General features: G+C 40.7%; 1 protein-coding gene across 3 annotated transcripts in view; it reads left to right on the plus strand.

Annotated features, from left to right (window-relative positions):
• Positions 1–16,574, plus strand: part of MID1 (midline 1) — a 149,416-nt gene that overhangs the window by 84,869 nt on the left and 47,973 nt on the right. For all 3 annotated transcript variants that reach the window (XM_005228472.5, XM_005228478.5, NM_001192822.1), the window contains one exon: positions 12,313–12,420. In XM_005228472.5, coding sequence (XP_005228529.1) covers positions 12,313–12,420 — 108 coding nt within the window. The remainder of the gene's footprint in view (positions 1–12,312; positions 12,421–16,574) is intronic.

Below are 16,574 nucleotides of genomic sequence, written 5' to 3' on the forward strand. Positions count from 1 at the left end.
TGCAATATTGCTCTTTAGAGCATCGGACCTTGCTTCTATTACCAGTCACATCCACAGCTGGGTGTTGTTTTTGCTTTGGCTCCATCCCTTCATTCTTTCTGGAGTTATTCTCCACTGATCTCCAGTAGCATATTGGGTACATACCGACCTGAGGAGTTCCCCTTTCAGTATCCTATCATTTTGCCTTTTCATACTGTTCATGGGGTTCTCAAGGCAAGAATACTGAAGTGGTTTGCCATTCCCTTCTCCAGTGGACCACATTCTGGCAGACCTCTCCACCATGACCTGCCCGTCTTGGGTGGCCCCACACAGCTTGGATTAGTTTCATTGAGTTAGACAAGACTGTGGTCCCTGTGATTAGACTGAATAGTTTTCTGTGAGTATGGTTTCAGTGTGTCTGCCCTCTGATGCCTCTTGCAACACCTACCGTCTTGGGTTTCTCTTACCTTGCACAAGGGGTACCTCTTCACGGCTGCTCCAGCAAAGCGCAGCCACTGCTCCTTACCTTGGACAAGGGGTATCTCCTCATGGCCGCCCCTCCTGATCTTGAATGTGGAGTAGCTCCTCTCAGCCCTCCTGCATCTGCACAACCACCACTCCTTGGACATGGGGTTGCTCCTTCCGGCTGCCGCCCTTGACTTCCAGTGTGGGGTAGCTCCTCCCAGCCACCGCCCCTGACTTCAGGTTTCTGATACCTCCTCCCAGCCATCCTTTTCATTATAGGGGACTGGAATGCAAAAGTAGGAACTCAAGAAACATCTGGGGTAACAGGCAACTTTGGCCTTGGAATACAGAATGAAGCAGGGCAAAGGCTAACAGAGTTTTGTCAAGAGAATGCACTGGTCATAGCACACACTATCTTCCAACAACATAAGAGGAGACTCTACACATGGACATCACCAGGTGGTCAACACCAAAATCAGATTGATTATATTCTCTGCAGCCAAAGATGCAAAGCTCTATACAGTCAGCAAAAACAAGACCGGGAGCTGACTGTGGCTCAGATCATGAACTCCTTATTGCCAAACTCAGACTGAAATTGAAGAAAGTAGGGAAAACCACTAGACCATTCAGGTATGACCTAAATCAAATTCCTTATGATTATACAGTGGAAGTGAGAAATAGAGTTAAGGGACTAGATCTGATAGATAGAGTGCCTGATGAACTATGGATGGAGGTTTTGTGACATTATACAGGAGACAGGGATCAAGACCATCCCCATGGAAAAGCAATGCAAAACAGCAAAATAGCTGTCTGGGGAGGCCTTACAAATAGCTGAGAAAAGAAGAGAAGTGAAAAACAAAGGAGAAAAGGAAAGATATAAGCATCTGAATGCAGAGTTCCAAAGAATAGCAAGGAGAGATAAGAAAGCCTTCCTCAGTGATCAATGCAAAGAAATAGAGGAAAACAACAGAATGGGAAAGACTAGAGATCTCTTCAAGAAAATAAGAGATACCAAAGGAACATTTCATGCAAGGATGGGCTGGATAAAGGACAGAAATGGTATGGACCTAACAGAAGCAGAAGATATTAAGAAGCGGTGGCAAGAATACACAGAAGAACTGTACAAAAAAGATCTTCATGACCAAGATATTCACGATGGTGTGATCAATCACCTAGAGCCAGACATCCTGGAATGTGAAGTCAAGTGGGCCTTAGAAAGCATCACTACAAACAAAGCTAGTGGAGGTGATGGAATTCCAGTGGAGCTATTTCAAATCCTGGAAGATGATGCCGTGAAAGTGTTGCACTCAATATGCCAGCAAATTTGGAAAACTCAGCAGTGGCCACAGGACTGGAAAGGTCCATTTTCATTCCAATCCCAAAGAAAGGCAATGCCAAAGAATGCTCAAACTACCGCACAATTGCACTCATCTCACACGCTAGTAAGGTAATGCTCAGAATTCTCCAAGCCAGGCTTCAGCAATACGTGAACCTTGAACTTCCAGATGTTCCAGCTGCTTTTAGAAAAGGCAGAAGAACCAGAGATCAAATGGCCAACATCTGCTGGATCATCGAAAAAGCAAGAGAGTTCCAGAAAAACATCTATTTCTGCTTTGTTGACTATGCCAAAGCCTTTGACTATGTGGATCACAATAAACTGTGGAAAATTCTTCAAGGGATGGGAATACCAGACCACCTGACCTGCCTCTTGAGAAACCTATATGCAGGTCAGGAAGCAACAGTTAGAACTGGACATGGCACAACAGACTGGTTCCAGATAGGAAAAGGAGTACGTGAAGGCTGTGTATTGTCACCCTGTTTATTTAACTTATATGCAGAGTACATCATGAGAAACGCTGGGCTGGAAGAAGCACAAGCTGGAAGCAAGATTGCCGGGAGAAATATCAATAACCTCAGATATGCAGATGACACCACCCTTATGGCAGAAAGTGAAGAGGAACTAAAAAGCCTCTTGATGAAAGTGAAAGAGGAGAGTGAAAAAGTTGGCTTAAAGCTCAACATTCAGAAAACGAAGATCATGGCATCTGGTCCCATCACTTCATGGGAAATAGATGGGGAAACAGCATCAGACTTTATTTTGGGGGGCTCCAAAATCACTGTAGATGGTGATTGGAGCCATGAAATTAAAAGACGCTTACTCCTTGGAAGGAAAGTAATGACCAACCTAGATAGCATATTCAAAAGCAGAGACATTACTTTGCCAACAAATGTCCATCTAGTCAAAGCTATGGTTTTTCCAGTGGTCATGTATGGATGTGAGAGTTGGACTGTGAAGAAAGCTGAGTGCCGAAGAATTAATGCTTTTGAACTGTGGTGTTGGAAAAGACTCTTGAGAGTCCCTTGGACTGCAAGGAGATCCAACCAGTCCATTCTAAAGGAGATCAGTCCTGGGTGTTCTTTGGAAGGACTGACGCTAAAGCTGAAACTCCAATACTTTGGCCACCTCGTGCGAAGAGTTGACTCATTGGAAAAGACCCTGATGCTGGGAAGGATTGGGGGTAGGAGGAGAAGGGGACGGCAGAGGATGAGATGGCTGGATGGCATCACCAACTCGATGGACATGAGTTTGAGTGAACTCCAGGAGCTGGTGATGGACAGGGAGGCCTGGCGTGCTGCACTTCATGGGGTTGCAAAGAGTCGGACACCACTGAGCGACTGAACTGAATTGAAAGAAAGCTAAGGAGAGTTACTGAGTTTGTTACTCTGACACATACAATGTTCTAAGGAGAGCTAAGGAGACTTATTTACTCTGACACATAGTGTTCTATGGAGAAGTAAGGAGACTGACTGAGTTACTCTGACACATAGTGTTCTAAGCAGAGCTAAAGAGACTGACTGAGTTACTCTGAAACATAGTGTGCTAAGGAGACTTACCTCTTTAGTTACTACTCTGACACACAGTGTACTAAGGAGAGGAAACTTATTCTGACACATACAGCTGCTAAGTAGAGCAAAGCAGACTTACTCATTTTCTCTAACACATACAGTGTTCTAATGAGAGCTAAGGAAACATACTTCCTTAACTCTGACATGTATAGTGTTCTAAGGAGACTTACTATCTTACTCTGACAAGTAATGTGCTAAGCAGAGCTAAGGAGAGAGAAGGAGATTTACTTACTTCACTGTAGTTCAGTTCAGTCGCTCAGTAGAGTACAACTCTTTGAGACACCACAGTTCAAAAGCATCAATTCTTCGGCGCTCAGCTTTCTTCCCAGTCCAGCTCTCACATCCATACATGACCACTGGAAAAACCATAGCCTTGACTAGACGGACATCTGTCAGCAAAGTAATGTCTCTGCTTTTGAATATGCTATCTAGGTTGGTCATTACTTTCCTTCCAAGGAGTAAGCATCTTTTAATTTCATGGCTGCAATCACCATCTACAGTGATTTTGGAGCCCCCCAAAATAAAGTCTGACGCTGTTTCCACTGTTTCCCCATCTATTTCCCATGAAGTGATGGGACCAGATGCCATGATCTTCGTTTTCTGAACGTTGAGCTTTAAGCCAACTTTTTCACTCTCCTCTTTCACTTTCATCAAGAGGCTTTTTAGTTCCTCTTCACTTTCTGCTGTAAGGGTGGTGTCATCTGCATATCTGAGGTTATTGATATTTCTCCCGGCAATCTTGATTCCAGCTTGTGCTTCTTCCAGCCCAGCATTTCTCATGATGTACTCTGCATACAAGTTAAATAGGGTAACAATACACAGCCTTGACGTACTCCTTTTCCTATCTGGAACCAGTCTGTTGTGCCATGTCCAGTTCTAACTGTTGCTTCCTGACCTGCATATAGGTTTCTCAAGAGGCAGGTCAGGTGGCTGGTATTCCCATCTCTTTCAGAATTTTCCACAGTTTATTGTGATCCACACAGTCAAAGGCTTTGGCATAGTCAACAAAGCAGAAATAGATGTTTTTCTGGAACTCTCTTGCTTTTTCGATGATCCAGCAGATGTTGGCCATTTGATCTCTGGTTCCTCTGCCTTTTCTAAAAGCAGCTGGAACATCTGGAAGTTCAAGGTTCACGTATTGCTGAAGCCTGGCTTGGAGAATTCTGAGCATTACCTTACTAGCGTGTGAGATGAGTGCAATTGTGCGGTAGTTTGAGCGTTCTTTGGCATTGCCTTTCTTTGGGATTGGAATGAAAATGGACCTTTCCAGTCCTGTGGCCACTGCTGAGTTTTCCAAATTTGCTGGCATATTGAGTGCAGCACTTTCACGGCATCATCTTCCAGGATTTGAAATAGCTCCACTGGAATTCCATCACATCCACTAGCTTTGTTCGTAGTGATGCTTTCTAAGGCCCACTTGACTTCACATTCCAGGATGTCTGGCTCTAGGTGAGTGATCACACCATCGTGAATATCTTGGTCGTGAAGATCTTTTTTGTACAGTTCTTCTGTGTATTCTTGCCACCGCTTCTTAATATCTTCTGCTTCTGTTAGGTCCATATCATTGCTGTCCTTTATCGAGCTCATCTTTGCATGAAATGTTCTTTTGGTATCTCTAATTTTCTTGAAGAGATCTCTAGTCTTTCCCATTCTGTTATTTTCCTCTATTTCTTTGCATTGATCACTGAGGAAGGCTTTCTTATCTCTCCTTGCTATTCTTTGGAACTCTGCATTCAGATGCTTGTATCTTTCCTTTTCTCCTTTCTTTTTGCTTCTCTTCTTTTCTCAGCTATTTGTAAGGCCTCCCCAGACAGCCATTTTGCTATTTTGCATTTCTATTCCACGGGGATGGTCTTGATCCCTGTCTCCTGTACAATGTCACAAAACCTCCATCCATAGTTCATCAGGCACTCTATCTATCAGATCTAGTCCCTTAACTCTATTTCTCACTTCCACTGTATAATCATAAGGAATTTGATTTAGGTCATACCTGAATGGTCTAGTGGTTTTCCCTACTTTCTTCAATTTCAGTCTGAGTTTGGCAATAAGGAGTTCATGGTCTGAGCCACAGTCAGGTCCCAGTCTTGTTTTTGCTGACTGTATATATTCTCTGCAGCCAAAGATGGAAAAGCTCTAATCAGTCTGATTTTGGTATTGACCACCTGGTGATGTCTATGTGTAGAGTCTTCTCTTGTGTTGTTGGAAGACAGTGTCTGCTATGACCAGTGCGTTCTCTTGGCAAAACTCTATTAGCCTTTGCCCTGCTTCATTCTGTATTCCAAGGCCAAATTTGCCTGTCACCCCAGGTGTTTCTTAACTTCCTACTTTTGCAGTCCCCTATAATGAAAAGGACATCTTTTTTGGGTGTTAGTTCTAAAAGGTCTTATAGGTCTTCATAGAACTGTTCAACTTCGGTTTCTTCAGCATTACTGGTTGGGGCGTAGACTTGGATTTCTGTGATATTGAATGGTTTGCCTTGGAAACGAACAGAGATCATTCTGTTGTTTTTGAGATTGCATCCAAGTACTTCATTTCAGACTCTTTTGTTGACCATGATGGCTGCTCCGTTTCTTCTAAGGGATTCCTGCCCACAGTAGTAGATATAATCGTCATCTAAGTTAGTCACCCCTTCCAGTCCATTTCAGTTCGCTGATTCCTAGAATGTTGACGTTCACTCTTGCCATCTCCTGTTTGACTGCTTCCAATTTGCCTTGATTCATGGACCTAACATTCCAGGTTCCTATGCAATATTGCCTTTTCAGCATCGGACCTTGCTTCTATCACCAGTCACATCCACAGCTGGGTGTTGTTTTTGCTTTGGCTCCATCCCTTCATTCCTTCTGGAGTTATTTCTCCACTGATCTCCAGTAGCATATTGGGCAACTACCGACCTGGGGAGTTCCTCTTTTAGTATCCTCTCATTTTGCTTTTTCATACTGTTTGAACCTCGCCTTCTCTAACTCCCTTACCCTACAATGTGTGTCAGAGAAACTGAGTCCTTAGCTCTTCTTAAAACACTATATGTGTCAGAGAATGTAAGTAATATGTGTCATACTGTTACTTACTTTCTCTGATGGATACTGTTGTAAGGAGGGCTCAGGAGAGCTAATCAGAGATACAGAGTCATCCTTATATATTTACTTCCTTGGACATATTATGTGCTATGAAGACTTGCCTACTTACTTAATTACTCTGACACATAGTGTTCTAAGGAAAGGTAAGGAGAGCTAAGGAGAATTACTCTGACACATATAGCATTCTATGTAGAGCTAACGTGGGCTAAGGAGACTTACTTAGGTACTCTGACACATATAGTGTTCTAAGGAGTCCTACATACTCTGACACATAATGTGCTGCTGCTGCTGCTGCTAAATTGCTTCAGTTGTGTCCAACTCTGTGCGACCCCATAGACGGCAGCCCACCAGGCTCCCCCGTCCCTGGGATTCTCCAGGCAAGAACACTGGAGTGGGTTGTCATTTCCTTCTCTTAACTACTTCCTTACTTACTCTGACACATAGAGTATTCTAATACAGCTAAGGAGACTTACTTACCTACACTGACACATATAGTGTGGTAAGGAGACTGACTTAGTTACTTACTTTCTCTGACACATACAGTGTTTTAAGAAGAGCTAAGGACTCACTTAGTTTCTCTGACACACATTGTAGGGTAAGGGAGTTAGAGAAGGCGAGGTTCAGAAAAATAATGAGACCAGCACTTACAGCAACAGATCACCTTTAATGAGGCGAGAAGGGGCAGCAGTCAGATTAGTGAGCAGCTACACTAACCCAAGAAAAGAGTAAGTAGATTTCCACATATATGCCTATATATACTGTCTTAAGGGGCCCTGTTCTTCTTCTCCAAGGTCTTTTGGAGTAGTTATCTCTTAAACGGCTGGGGCAAGGAATTCTGGAGATCGGCCAGAGGCTGGACCGGCTGGGAGCTGGGCGTTAACTTCGGGTGACAGAGTTCTTTGTTTTGCATAGAATGGTGGGGAGGACCCAGAGGGGAGTTTTAAATCCTGGCTATTTTGAGCCATGTAACTTTCCTTCACATATTGTGTGCTAAGGAGAGCTAAAGAGACTTATGTACTCTGAAACATAGTGTTCTAAGGAGAGCTAAGGAGGATAAAGGAGACTTGGTTACCTAGTTACTCTGACACATACAGTGTGGTAAGGAGAGCTAAGACTTACTTAGTTACTTACTTATTCTGACAGGTATAGTGTTCTAAGGAGAGCTAAGGAGAATTACCTATTTACATATTTAATTACTCTGACACATACAGTGTTCTAAGGAGAGCTAAGGCAGCTAAGGACTCTGACCTACTTACTCACTTTGACACATACAGTGTTGTAAAGCAAGCTAAGGAGAGTTACTTACTCTGACACATAGTATTCTAAGGAGAGCTAAGGAGACTTAGTTACTTACTGTGACACATATATTGTTCTAAAAAGAGGTAATGAATCAGTGCTAAGAAAGCTTAGAAGACTTACTTGGTTACTTAATAGCTCTGACACATACAGTGTTCTAAAGAGAGCTAAGGAGAGTTTCCATAATCAAGTGTTCTGGTTGCCTCTCTGCAGTAGCACAAGCTGATTTCAAATACTTTTTCTTTCTCCTCCAATTTAATTCAATTGAACCCCAATTTACTAATAAGTACTTTATTTTCTTAACAGTGCTTTATTTATTCAAGAGTCTGTCCCAATTGACATGCCTGCCAACAGTATTTTGTGTAGATTTTTTGTTGATGGCCATTCTTAACCCTTTGAGGTGGTATCTCATTGTGGTTTTGATTTGCATTTCTTTTCCTGTGATGTTGCACAGGTTTCAGAAGCAGACATAAAAGGTAAAATCATAACCGGGAGCGGCCAGCTTCCAAACCAAAACCAAGATCTAGAAACACCTGCACACACTGCAGGCAACCCATATACCCTGCTATATTTGATTTAATAGCCTATATACAAATGAAGTCCAATCAGATCTTTAGCATTTTTGAACATTTTAACACATCAAACTGCACTACTGTGGAAAACTTCTTTGTAGTGGAAAGAGTTTAGAAATATAGGATAGCATTCAACTCACTTTATTGTACCTGTTGGAATGGAAGATTGGTAGTGTTATAAAAATTTGGAAACGTCACACTTTTCCTACCATAGAGTAGCCCAAATTGCAATGATTTTGAGAGTGACATAGATCGTAAACTGTATCATAGTCTCTTAGCGAAACTGCTTCTTGATGCAGACAGTACTACCTCACATGTGTCTGTGGCTTCATAATGTAAGTTATTTCCTCATATATGATTCCTCATGTATTGTGGTATTGTATTTACCACAATGATCCTACTCAGGCAGTATTCACTTCATTTTACAACATACAGAAACTTAGAAACAGAGATACTCCTTGACTTTCTCAAAATCATCCCATGAGAAGAGCTTGTACTCCATACCACACTTCATGGTACCTGCTTGAGAGTGACTAGCATGGTCTCACTGCTGCTGCTGCTGCTGCTAAGTCGCTTCAGTCGTGTCCGACTCTGTGCGATCCCATGGACTGCAGCCCACCAGGCTCCCCCGTCCTTGGGATTCTCCAGGCAAGAACACTGGAGTGGGTTGCCATTTCCTTCTCTGATGGTCTCACTAGGTCTAGTCAAAACTGGAAAAAAATCTTTAAGCGGAGAATATGTTAGCAGTAATGTCAAAACCTAAGGACCTCACAATATAGCAATTGATTTTTGACCAGGTGCTAAGGTACTGCAATGGAGGAAAGAATTTTCTTTTGTGCTTTAGCAACTGGATATCCATAAATAAAAGGATAAAGTTGGACCCCTCTTTCTCACCATACATAAAACTTATTTTAAAATGGCTCACAGCTATATGTGTAAGAGATAAAGCTTGCAGAGGAAAACAGAGGCATACATCTTCACAACCTTGGATTGGGTTTCTTAGCTGTGATACCAAAACACAAGTGACAATAGAACAGTGGATCACTTAGACGTCATCAAAATTAAAAACGTTTGTGCTTCTACCGTTACCATCAAGAAAATGAAAAGCAGCCTGCAGAATGGGAGAAAACATTTGCTAAGCACATAGCTAATAAGGGACTGAGTACCCAAAATATATAAAGAAATCATAGAATTTAACTATATAAGGTAAATGGCCCAATTACAAAAGGCACAAAAGATCTGAACAGTCATCTCTGAATTAGGTACACAAATGTTCCATAAGCACATGAAAAGATGCTCAACATCTTTAGCCATCAGGGAATGCAACTCAAAACCACAATAAGATGCTACTCCACACCCACTATGATGAATAAAACAGAAAAGACAGACAGTGTCAAGTGTTGACAAGGATGTTGAGAAACTGGAAGCCTCACATACTTGTTCTTGGAATCTAAAATGATGCGGCCCCTTTGGAAACCAGTTTGGCAGTTCTTCAAAAAGTTAAACACAGAGTTGACGTGTGACCCAGCAATTCTTCTATACTCAAGAAGAATGAATACATATGTGCACACAGAAATTTATACATGAATGTTCACAGTGATACTGTTTCTAAGTAACCAAAAAATAGAAGCAAACCCAAATGTCCATCTACTAGAGGACAGATAAACAAAATGTGGTGTATTACTTCTGTAATAATATTTGGCATAAAAAGGAATGAAGTACTGACACATGGTATGACATGGAGCAATCTTGAAAACATTATGCTAAGTGAAATCAGCCAGACCAACAAGGATCATATATTGTTTGATTCCATTTATATGAAATGCAGAGAACAGGCAAATGCATAAAGAGACAGATCATAGACTTGTGGTCACCTATGCCCTCAAATAGGGTAGGTATTCAGAAGATGGAGTTACTGCAAATGGGTATGGAATTCTTTAGGGGGTGTGGAAAATTTTCTAAAATTAGATTGTGATGATGATTCTGAAACTCTGAGTACACTCAAACCCACAAACTGTACACTTTAAATGGGTGAATTTTATGATAACAAAGAATATTTCAATAAGGCCATAAGGAAAATCAATACCTTCCCCCTAAAAAGAAGCATGATGACATACTTCTGTGTCTACACAGTCTTGGGAAACCAACACGTTCAATCCCCACATATTACCTACTTGCAGTATACCAGGATACCTGATTACATGTTACCTTGCCTCTTGTTGGAAGGTCATTTTCACTATCTATTCATTGAACAAATAGTTTTTGAATGTCTATTCCATGTTAAATATGGCTCCAGGTGCCTGGAATAGATGCCTCATGTCATACAACACCCAAAGATCCCTACAAGAAGCTTGCCTCTGGTCAGATTTACCTTGATTGTATGTCCATGTTCAAATACAGCTTAGCTCTTAGGGGTCATGCCAGGAGATATTTTTCAAGTGTAAGGTGCTATTTTCCACAAATTTCACTTTCTCCATCATAATGGGTCCATGCTTTCAATAGACTGCCATCCTTTTCACAGCTCGGTTGTTGTCGGTTATTAAATTCAGTATGAAGTCAAAAGGAATGACAAGAACTCCTGACCCCACTTCCAGTTTATCTCACTCATAGAGATTGAAACTACTCTAGTTAAATAAAGTATGCCCAATCAAAAGGGCTACATGTCTGGGCCCTGTCTCCTCCCTGACCCTGAGTTATACTGGAATCATCAATTGTCTGTTGGCATTCTTTGTAACAGCATAGCCACTTCTCCGGTGCTGTGTTAAAATCATAAAACTCGGGCCTGTCCTATCTCCATCTCCCACAGCTGTGGTTTTTGGGTCTCTATGAGTAACATTTCAGAATCATCATGAGGTGGAAGACACAGCATGTGCACAGTATTTCCCAAGCCCAGTTGCCAAGAATGAGCTAATGTTAACCCTTTCTTGCATACAGTGAGCCTTACAAACTTCAAATGCAAGCCATTTGACAATGATCGACCTTGCCAGCAGAATGGCAGGCTTTCATGGTAGATCGCCAGATTTCCAGAGATAACATTTAAAATTATGTCATAAGATTTATAAAATATTCAACCATCCTTTTCCTTTTTGATGTTTTCATAGTGACTAAACACAAAGTTTGCATCTGTATATAAAAGACAAGGTAAATAAATGTGATGCCACCTTGCTAGCTTGCTTTTGGAAAATGTGTCCAAAAGATATTGATCATTATCTATCCTCCATAAAAGAACAGTGTTACTTTAACTTTTGTTTAGTAGCTTCAAACTGCACTTCCCTTCAAAATATAAAAACAGGAATTGCAAATATCAATTTTCAATTAATTGGTAATAGCTACATACTTGATGTGTTAAGAATGATCCTGAGATTGGGCATGGCTTAGCAAAAAGAGATGGCTAATAAATGTTTTCCAAGGATGCAAGGTAGGGAGTAGACATGTAAGTCTTATATTTGCCATCCCTGCATAATTGGAAGAAGAGTTAACATTGAAAACACCTTTTTATCACAGATTTAGAGAACAAACTAGTGGTTACCAGTGGAGAGAGGGAAGACGTAGTAGGGGATTAAGAGGTATAAACTGTGAAAGTGTGTTACTCACTCACTTGTGTCAGACTCTTTGTGACCCTGTGGACTGTAGCCCACCAGGCTCCTCTGTCCATGGGATTCTCCATGGCAACAATACTGGAGTGGGTAGCCATTTCCTTCTCCAGGGGCTCTTCCCAACCCAGGAGGTATACACTACTATGTATAAAATAGATAAGCTACAAGGATATATTGTATAACACAGGGAATATAGCCAGTATTTAATAATAACTAGACATGGAGTATAACCTTTAAAAATTGTGACTCACTATATTGTACGCCTAACTTATATACGATTGTACAGCAACTTTTCCTCAATAAATTTTTAAATGAAATATCTTTCCAGCAATTAATAGAAATTTACTAGTCTACATCTTAAAAAGGAGCATTTAATGGAAAACAAACACTAAATTAATGCTCACCATTTTATCTATCCCATAGGTCAATGCATCACGTCAAGAAGCCAAATTGATGGAGGAATGTGATCTTCTTATTGAGATCATTCAGCAAAGACGACAAATCATTGGAACCAAGATCAAAGAAGGAAAGGTACGATTTCTAGGGCAGAAGGTTTCAAATTCTCTACCTGGAGAAAATATACTCCCATGCACGCCAATAGCTTAAGAAATACTGAATGCCTCCTTTTTCTGTATTTTCTGTGGTTGTACTCTTTAAGTCTTTAGGATGTAGGTCAAAGCCCCTTCATGGGCCAGTTTTTGCTCCACCCTTCTTTTGTGTGATGGTCTCCTGAACACACCTGCAATGCAAAGGCTGCTCCATGACCCAACTCCAGGCACAGCCTGGAGCTCTGGTATATTAGAGCCCCAATTTTCTGTCTCTCTTCTCTGGGAGAAGGTGGGTTTCATAGAGAAGAGTTCATTTTACATTTACTGCTGTATCCCAGCACTTAACACAGCACTAAATAAATGTTTAAATAAATCAGTCTTTATCTACAGAAATTATGAAGTGCTTTCTCATGCCCCTGAGGGAATTTAGACAGGTGTCATTTCATGGTGGCAAAACTCCTATCATTGCACTGTATCATAAACCCCTTTGTGGATCTATTAATAGTATTTCTTTTCTAATGTTTATATGGCTGAAATTCCCATGGTTTTACAGTGCCCTATATTCAAAAAGCAATTCACCAGTTTAAATTATATTCTTTATGGCCATCTTATTCAAAATTTATTTCAAAATGTTGATAATTCTAGAATCACTTTATTCTATTTTTAAAGTAGTCATATTTGTATTGATAGATTTTTGATCCACTTTATCCCATTTCTCTGCCACCTTCAAGACAATTTTGTAAATATTTAAAAATAAAAAAGTTTGTTCATGATCAAATCAATTCTTTAATTTCTCTTATTAGTGCTCATAACTATAAGGAAATATGTATAATTAAATCCAATTGGCAAGAATTAAGTAGTATATAGAGATTACAAAAAAAAATGTCTATGCTCTTTGGTTTTCTACAAAATTTGAAAGGTATTTCTCATTGTATAATGTTCTAGACTGCTTTGTCTATGTAGAATGAAAAACATTTATACATGTACATTGTGATGATGATCACAAAAGTTAAAGTCAAATCAAATAAGTCTTGAAGCTGTTCCAGTGGATTATCAAATTAATATAAAATTATTCTCTGACTTGAAGAGATAGTTTGGCATGGACATGTACAGTCTGCTATATTTAAAATGGATAACCAACAAGGACCTGCTGAAAAGCACAGGGAACTCTGCCCAATGTCATGTGGCAGCCTGGATGGGAGGGGAGTTTGGGGGAGAATGGATACATGTATATGTATGGCTGAGTCCATCCCTTTGCTGTTCATCTGAAATTATTACAACATTGTTGATCGGCTATACTCCTGTACAAAATGAAGCTTTTTTAAAAAAATTATTCCCTGGCCAAGGATGGACTGAGATGTGTTAAACAATTACTTACCCCACATAGAAATTATACTGTCAGTCTGGAATCTGTATTGGATCTGTGTCCTCTTCCATCATCAGGCACCATGTGTATATTTCTTAATACCTGACATCTTCCAGGTTCTCAGACACATGAGAGCCTGAAAACAATTGTAATTAATTATTAATATGCATATGGAAGGCAGTTTGTTTGCCCTTACATGGTCACGTGCAGGGATCAGCTCTTAATACACATTACTTCCTTACTGCTGCTCAAACAAATTACCACACTTAGTGGCTTAACACAACACAGATTTATTATCTGACCTTCTGGAGGTCAGAAGTCTAAAACCAGTCACAACTAGGCTCCTGTCAATATTTTAGCAGTGCTGTTTCTTTCTGCGGAATTCTGCGGAATTCATTTCTTTTCTGGCCTATAGGAGCCGCCAGCATTCCTTGGCTGATGGTTTCTTTCTGCGGAATTTCTGCGGAATTCATTTCTTTTCTGGCTTATAGGAGCCGCCAGCATTCCTTGGCTGATGGTTTCTTCATCACATCACTCTGAGCATTACTTCCCGCCTCAGATCTCTTTTCTCTGGCACAGACTCTCCTGGTTCTCTCTCATCAGGACCCTTATAATTACATTGGGATCACCCAGATAATCCAGGATAATTTTCCCCCAGCTCCAGATTCTGAATCTAGTCACATCTGCCAAGACGCCTCTGTAAAGGAACATGTAAGGTCACATTTTTTTAAACTCCTGGGATTAGGATGTGGGCATCTTTGGGGGCCCTTATTCAGCCTGCAATGACTCCACCACAACCTCCTGGCCAGCAGGTCCTCCTTTCCCTTACTTACCTCCCCAGCATGAGGGTTACTCTCATAAACTAGATCAAAGTAGCGAAAGGGTGTCCCCAGTTCCAGCCATGATGATACGTGGGCTTCATGCTCTGGTGTACCCACTCTGCCCTGAATGTGTCTGTGATCCAGAACGTAGTCAAAGAGAAAAGCAAAGAAACACATAGCTGGGCCCCAAACGAGATAGGCTTCTCAGCTCACTGAAAGGGACTGAGAAAAGTTTCTTGCCAGCCTCCACCTTGGGTCAGAGCTTTTGGCAAACTTCAGGCCTGGGAGTCTGGAGCAAGTCGGTTGGGTTGGAGCCTGGCTCTGCACTTACTGTTTCTGATGCCTACACAAAATGCGAGAGCCTCAGCAATGCAGAGATAATACAAGATTCCTGCAAGATTCCTGCATGAGGACCCCCAAGGATGAGGTGAGGGTGACTAAGACAGACAGGGTAGGCTAAGCCAGGTGAGTGAGGGAGGAAAAACTTACGAATGACTGCTGCCCTTTGAAAACTGAAACCCAAACCGCAATTCCAAAGCATATAAAGACATCTTGAATTTCTAAAACACCCCCAACAAAATCAACGAAGACATTTTCTCACCTCAGATGAAAGGAATTTGATGGGAAAATATTTAGATGTTCAAAGAGATCCATAGAGGAATAACTTCTATCTTAGAAGAGCAGAAAGTTGTGAAACCACGAAAAGGAAGATAGGAAATAAGAAAAAATAGATATAAAAGCAACAAATTAGAAGTTTTGGAGGGGAAAATATCTACACTGAAGTTGCAAAGAAAACTCAGGCAATTTTGGAAGCTGAGTTTCAGCCTCCACAGGGGGAGACTCTACACATAAGAATAGGTAACTTGATCTGTACTTCACACTAAATACAAAAATTAAATATACATGGGTCATATACTTAAATGTAAAAACTATGAAGACTCTAGAAGAGAAAACACAGGAGGAAATCTTAGTGACGTTGGGTTGGCCCAAGATTATATACAGTGGCAAAAACAAAAAAAAAAATATTTACACACTAAAGAGATAATTATACATTTTATATTATCAAAAGTAACTTCTCAAGGCACTCTTAAGTGAATGTAAAGACAAACCACACATTAGGAAAAAATACTTATAAATGATTTATTTAACCAAGTACGTGTATCTGGAATATATAACAGATTTTCAAAACTCATGATTAAGGAAATAGATGACCCCTTCACCAAAACAGATAAAAGATTTGAATAGCTACTTTACCAAAGAAGGTATCAGGATGGCAAATAAGCACATGAAAAGATGGTCAAAATCATTAAGTCATTAAGGAAATGCAAAGTAAAACTTCAGTGAGATACAACTACTTACCTCTTAGGACGGTTGAATTAAAAAGATGGACTATCCCAAGTGCTGGTAAGAATGTGGATTAACTGTAACTCACACACGGTTCTAAGAATGGAAACTGTATTTTAGAAAACTGACAGTTTCTTCAGTAGTTAAATATACACGTACCCTTCCAGCCAGCCATTTTAGGTGTTTACCAAGAAAAATGAAAGCAGATGTTTATATAAAACTTGGACATGAATTTTCATGGTAATATTAAGGGTAATAGCTTTCCAGGTGGCACTAGTGGTGAAGAAGCCACCTGCCAATGTAGATGTAGGAGATCCCTTGTTTAGGAAGATTCCCTAGGGAAGGAAATGGCAAACCACCCCAGCATTCTTGCCTGGGAAATCCCATGGACAGAGGAGCCTGGTAGGCTACAGTCCATGGCGTTGCAAGCGTCAAACGCAGCTTAATGACTAAACAACAACAATAGCCCTTGACTGCAAATGACCCAAAGGCTATCAATAGATGAATACAGAAATGATTAGTGGCATTTCCATACAACGCTATTCAGCAAGGAAGCCCATGTGACAACATGAATCATGAGTGAAAAAAGCCAGACAGAAAATAGTA

Source organism: Bos taurus, chromosome X (assembly GCF_002263795.3).
Source record: "Bos taurus isolate L1 Dominette 01449 registration number 42190680 breed Hereford chromosome X, ARS-UCD2.0, whole genome shotgun sequence".
NCBI classification, from domain to species: domain Eukaryota; kingdom Metazoa; phylum Chordata; class Mammalia; order Artiodactyla; family Bovidae; genus Bos; species Bos taurus.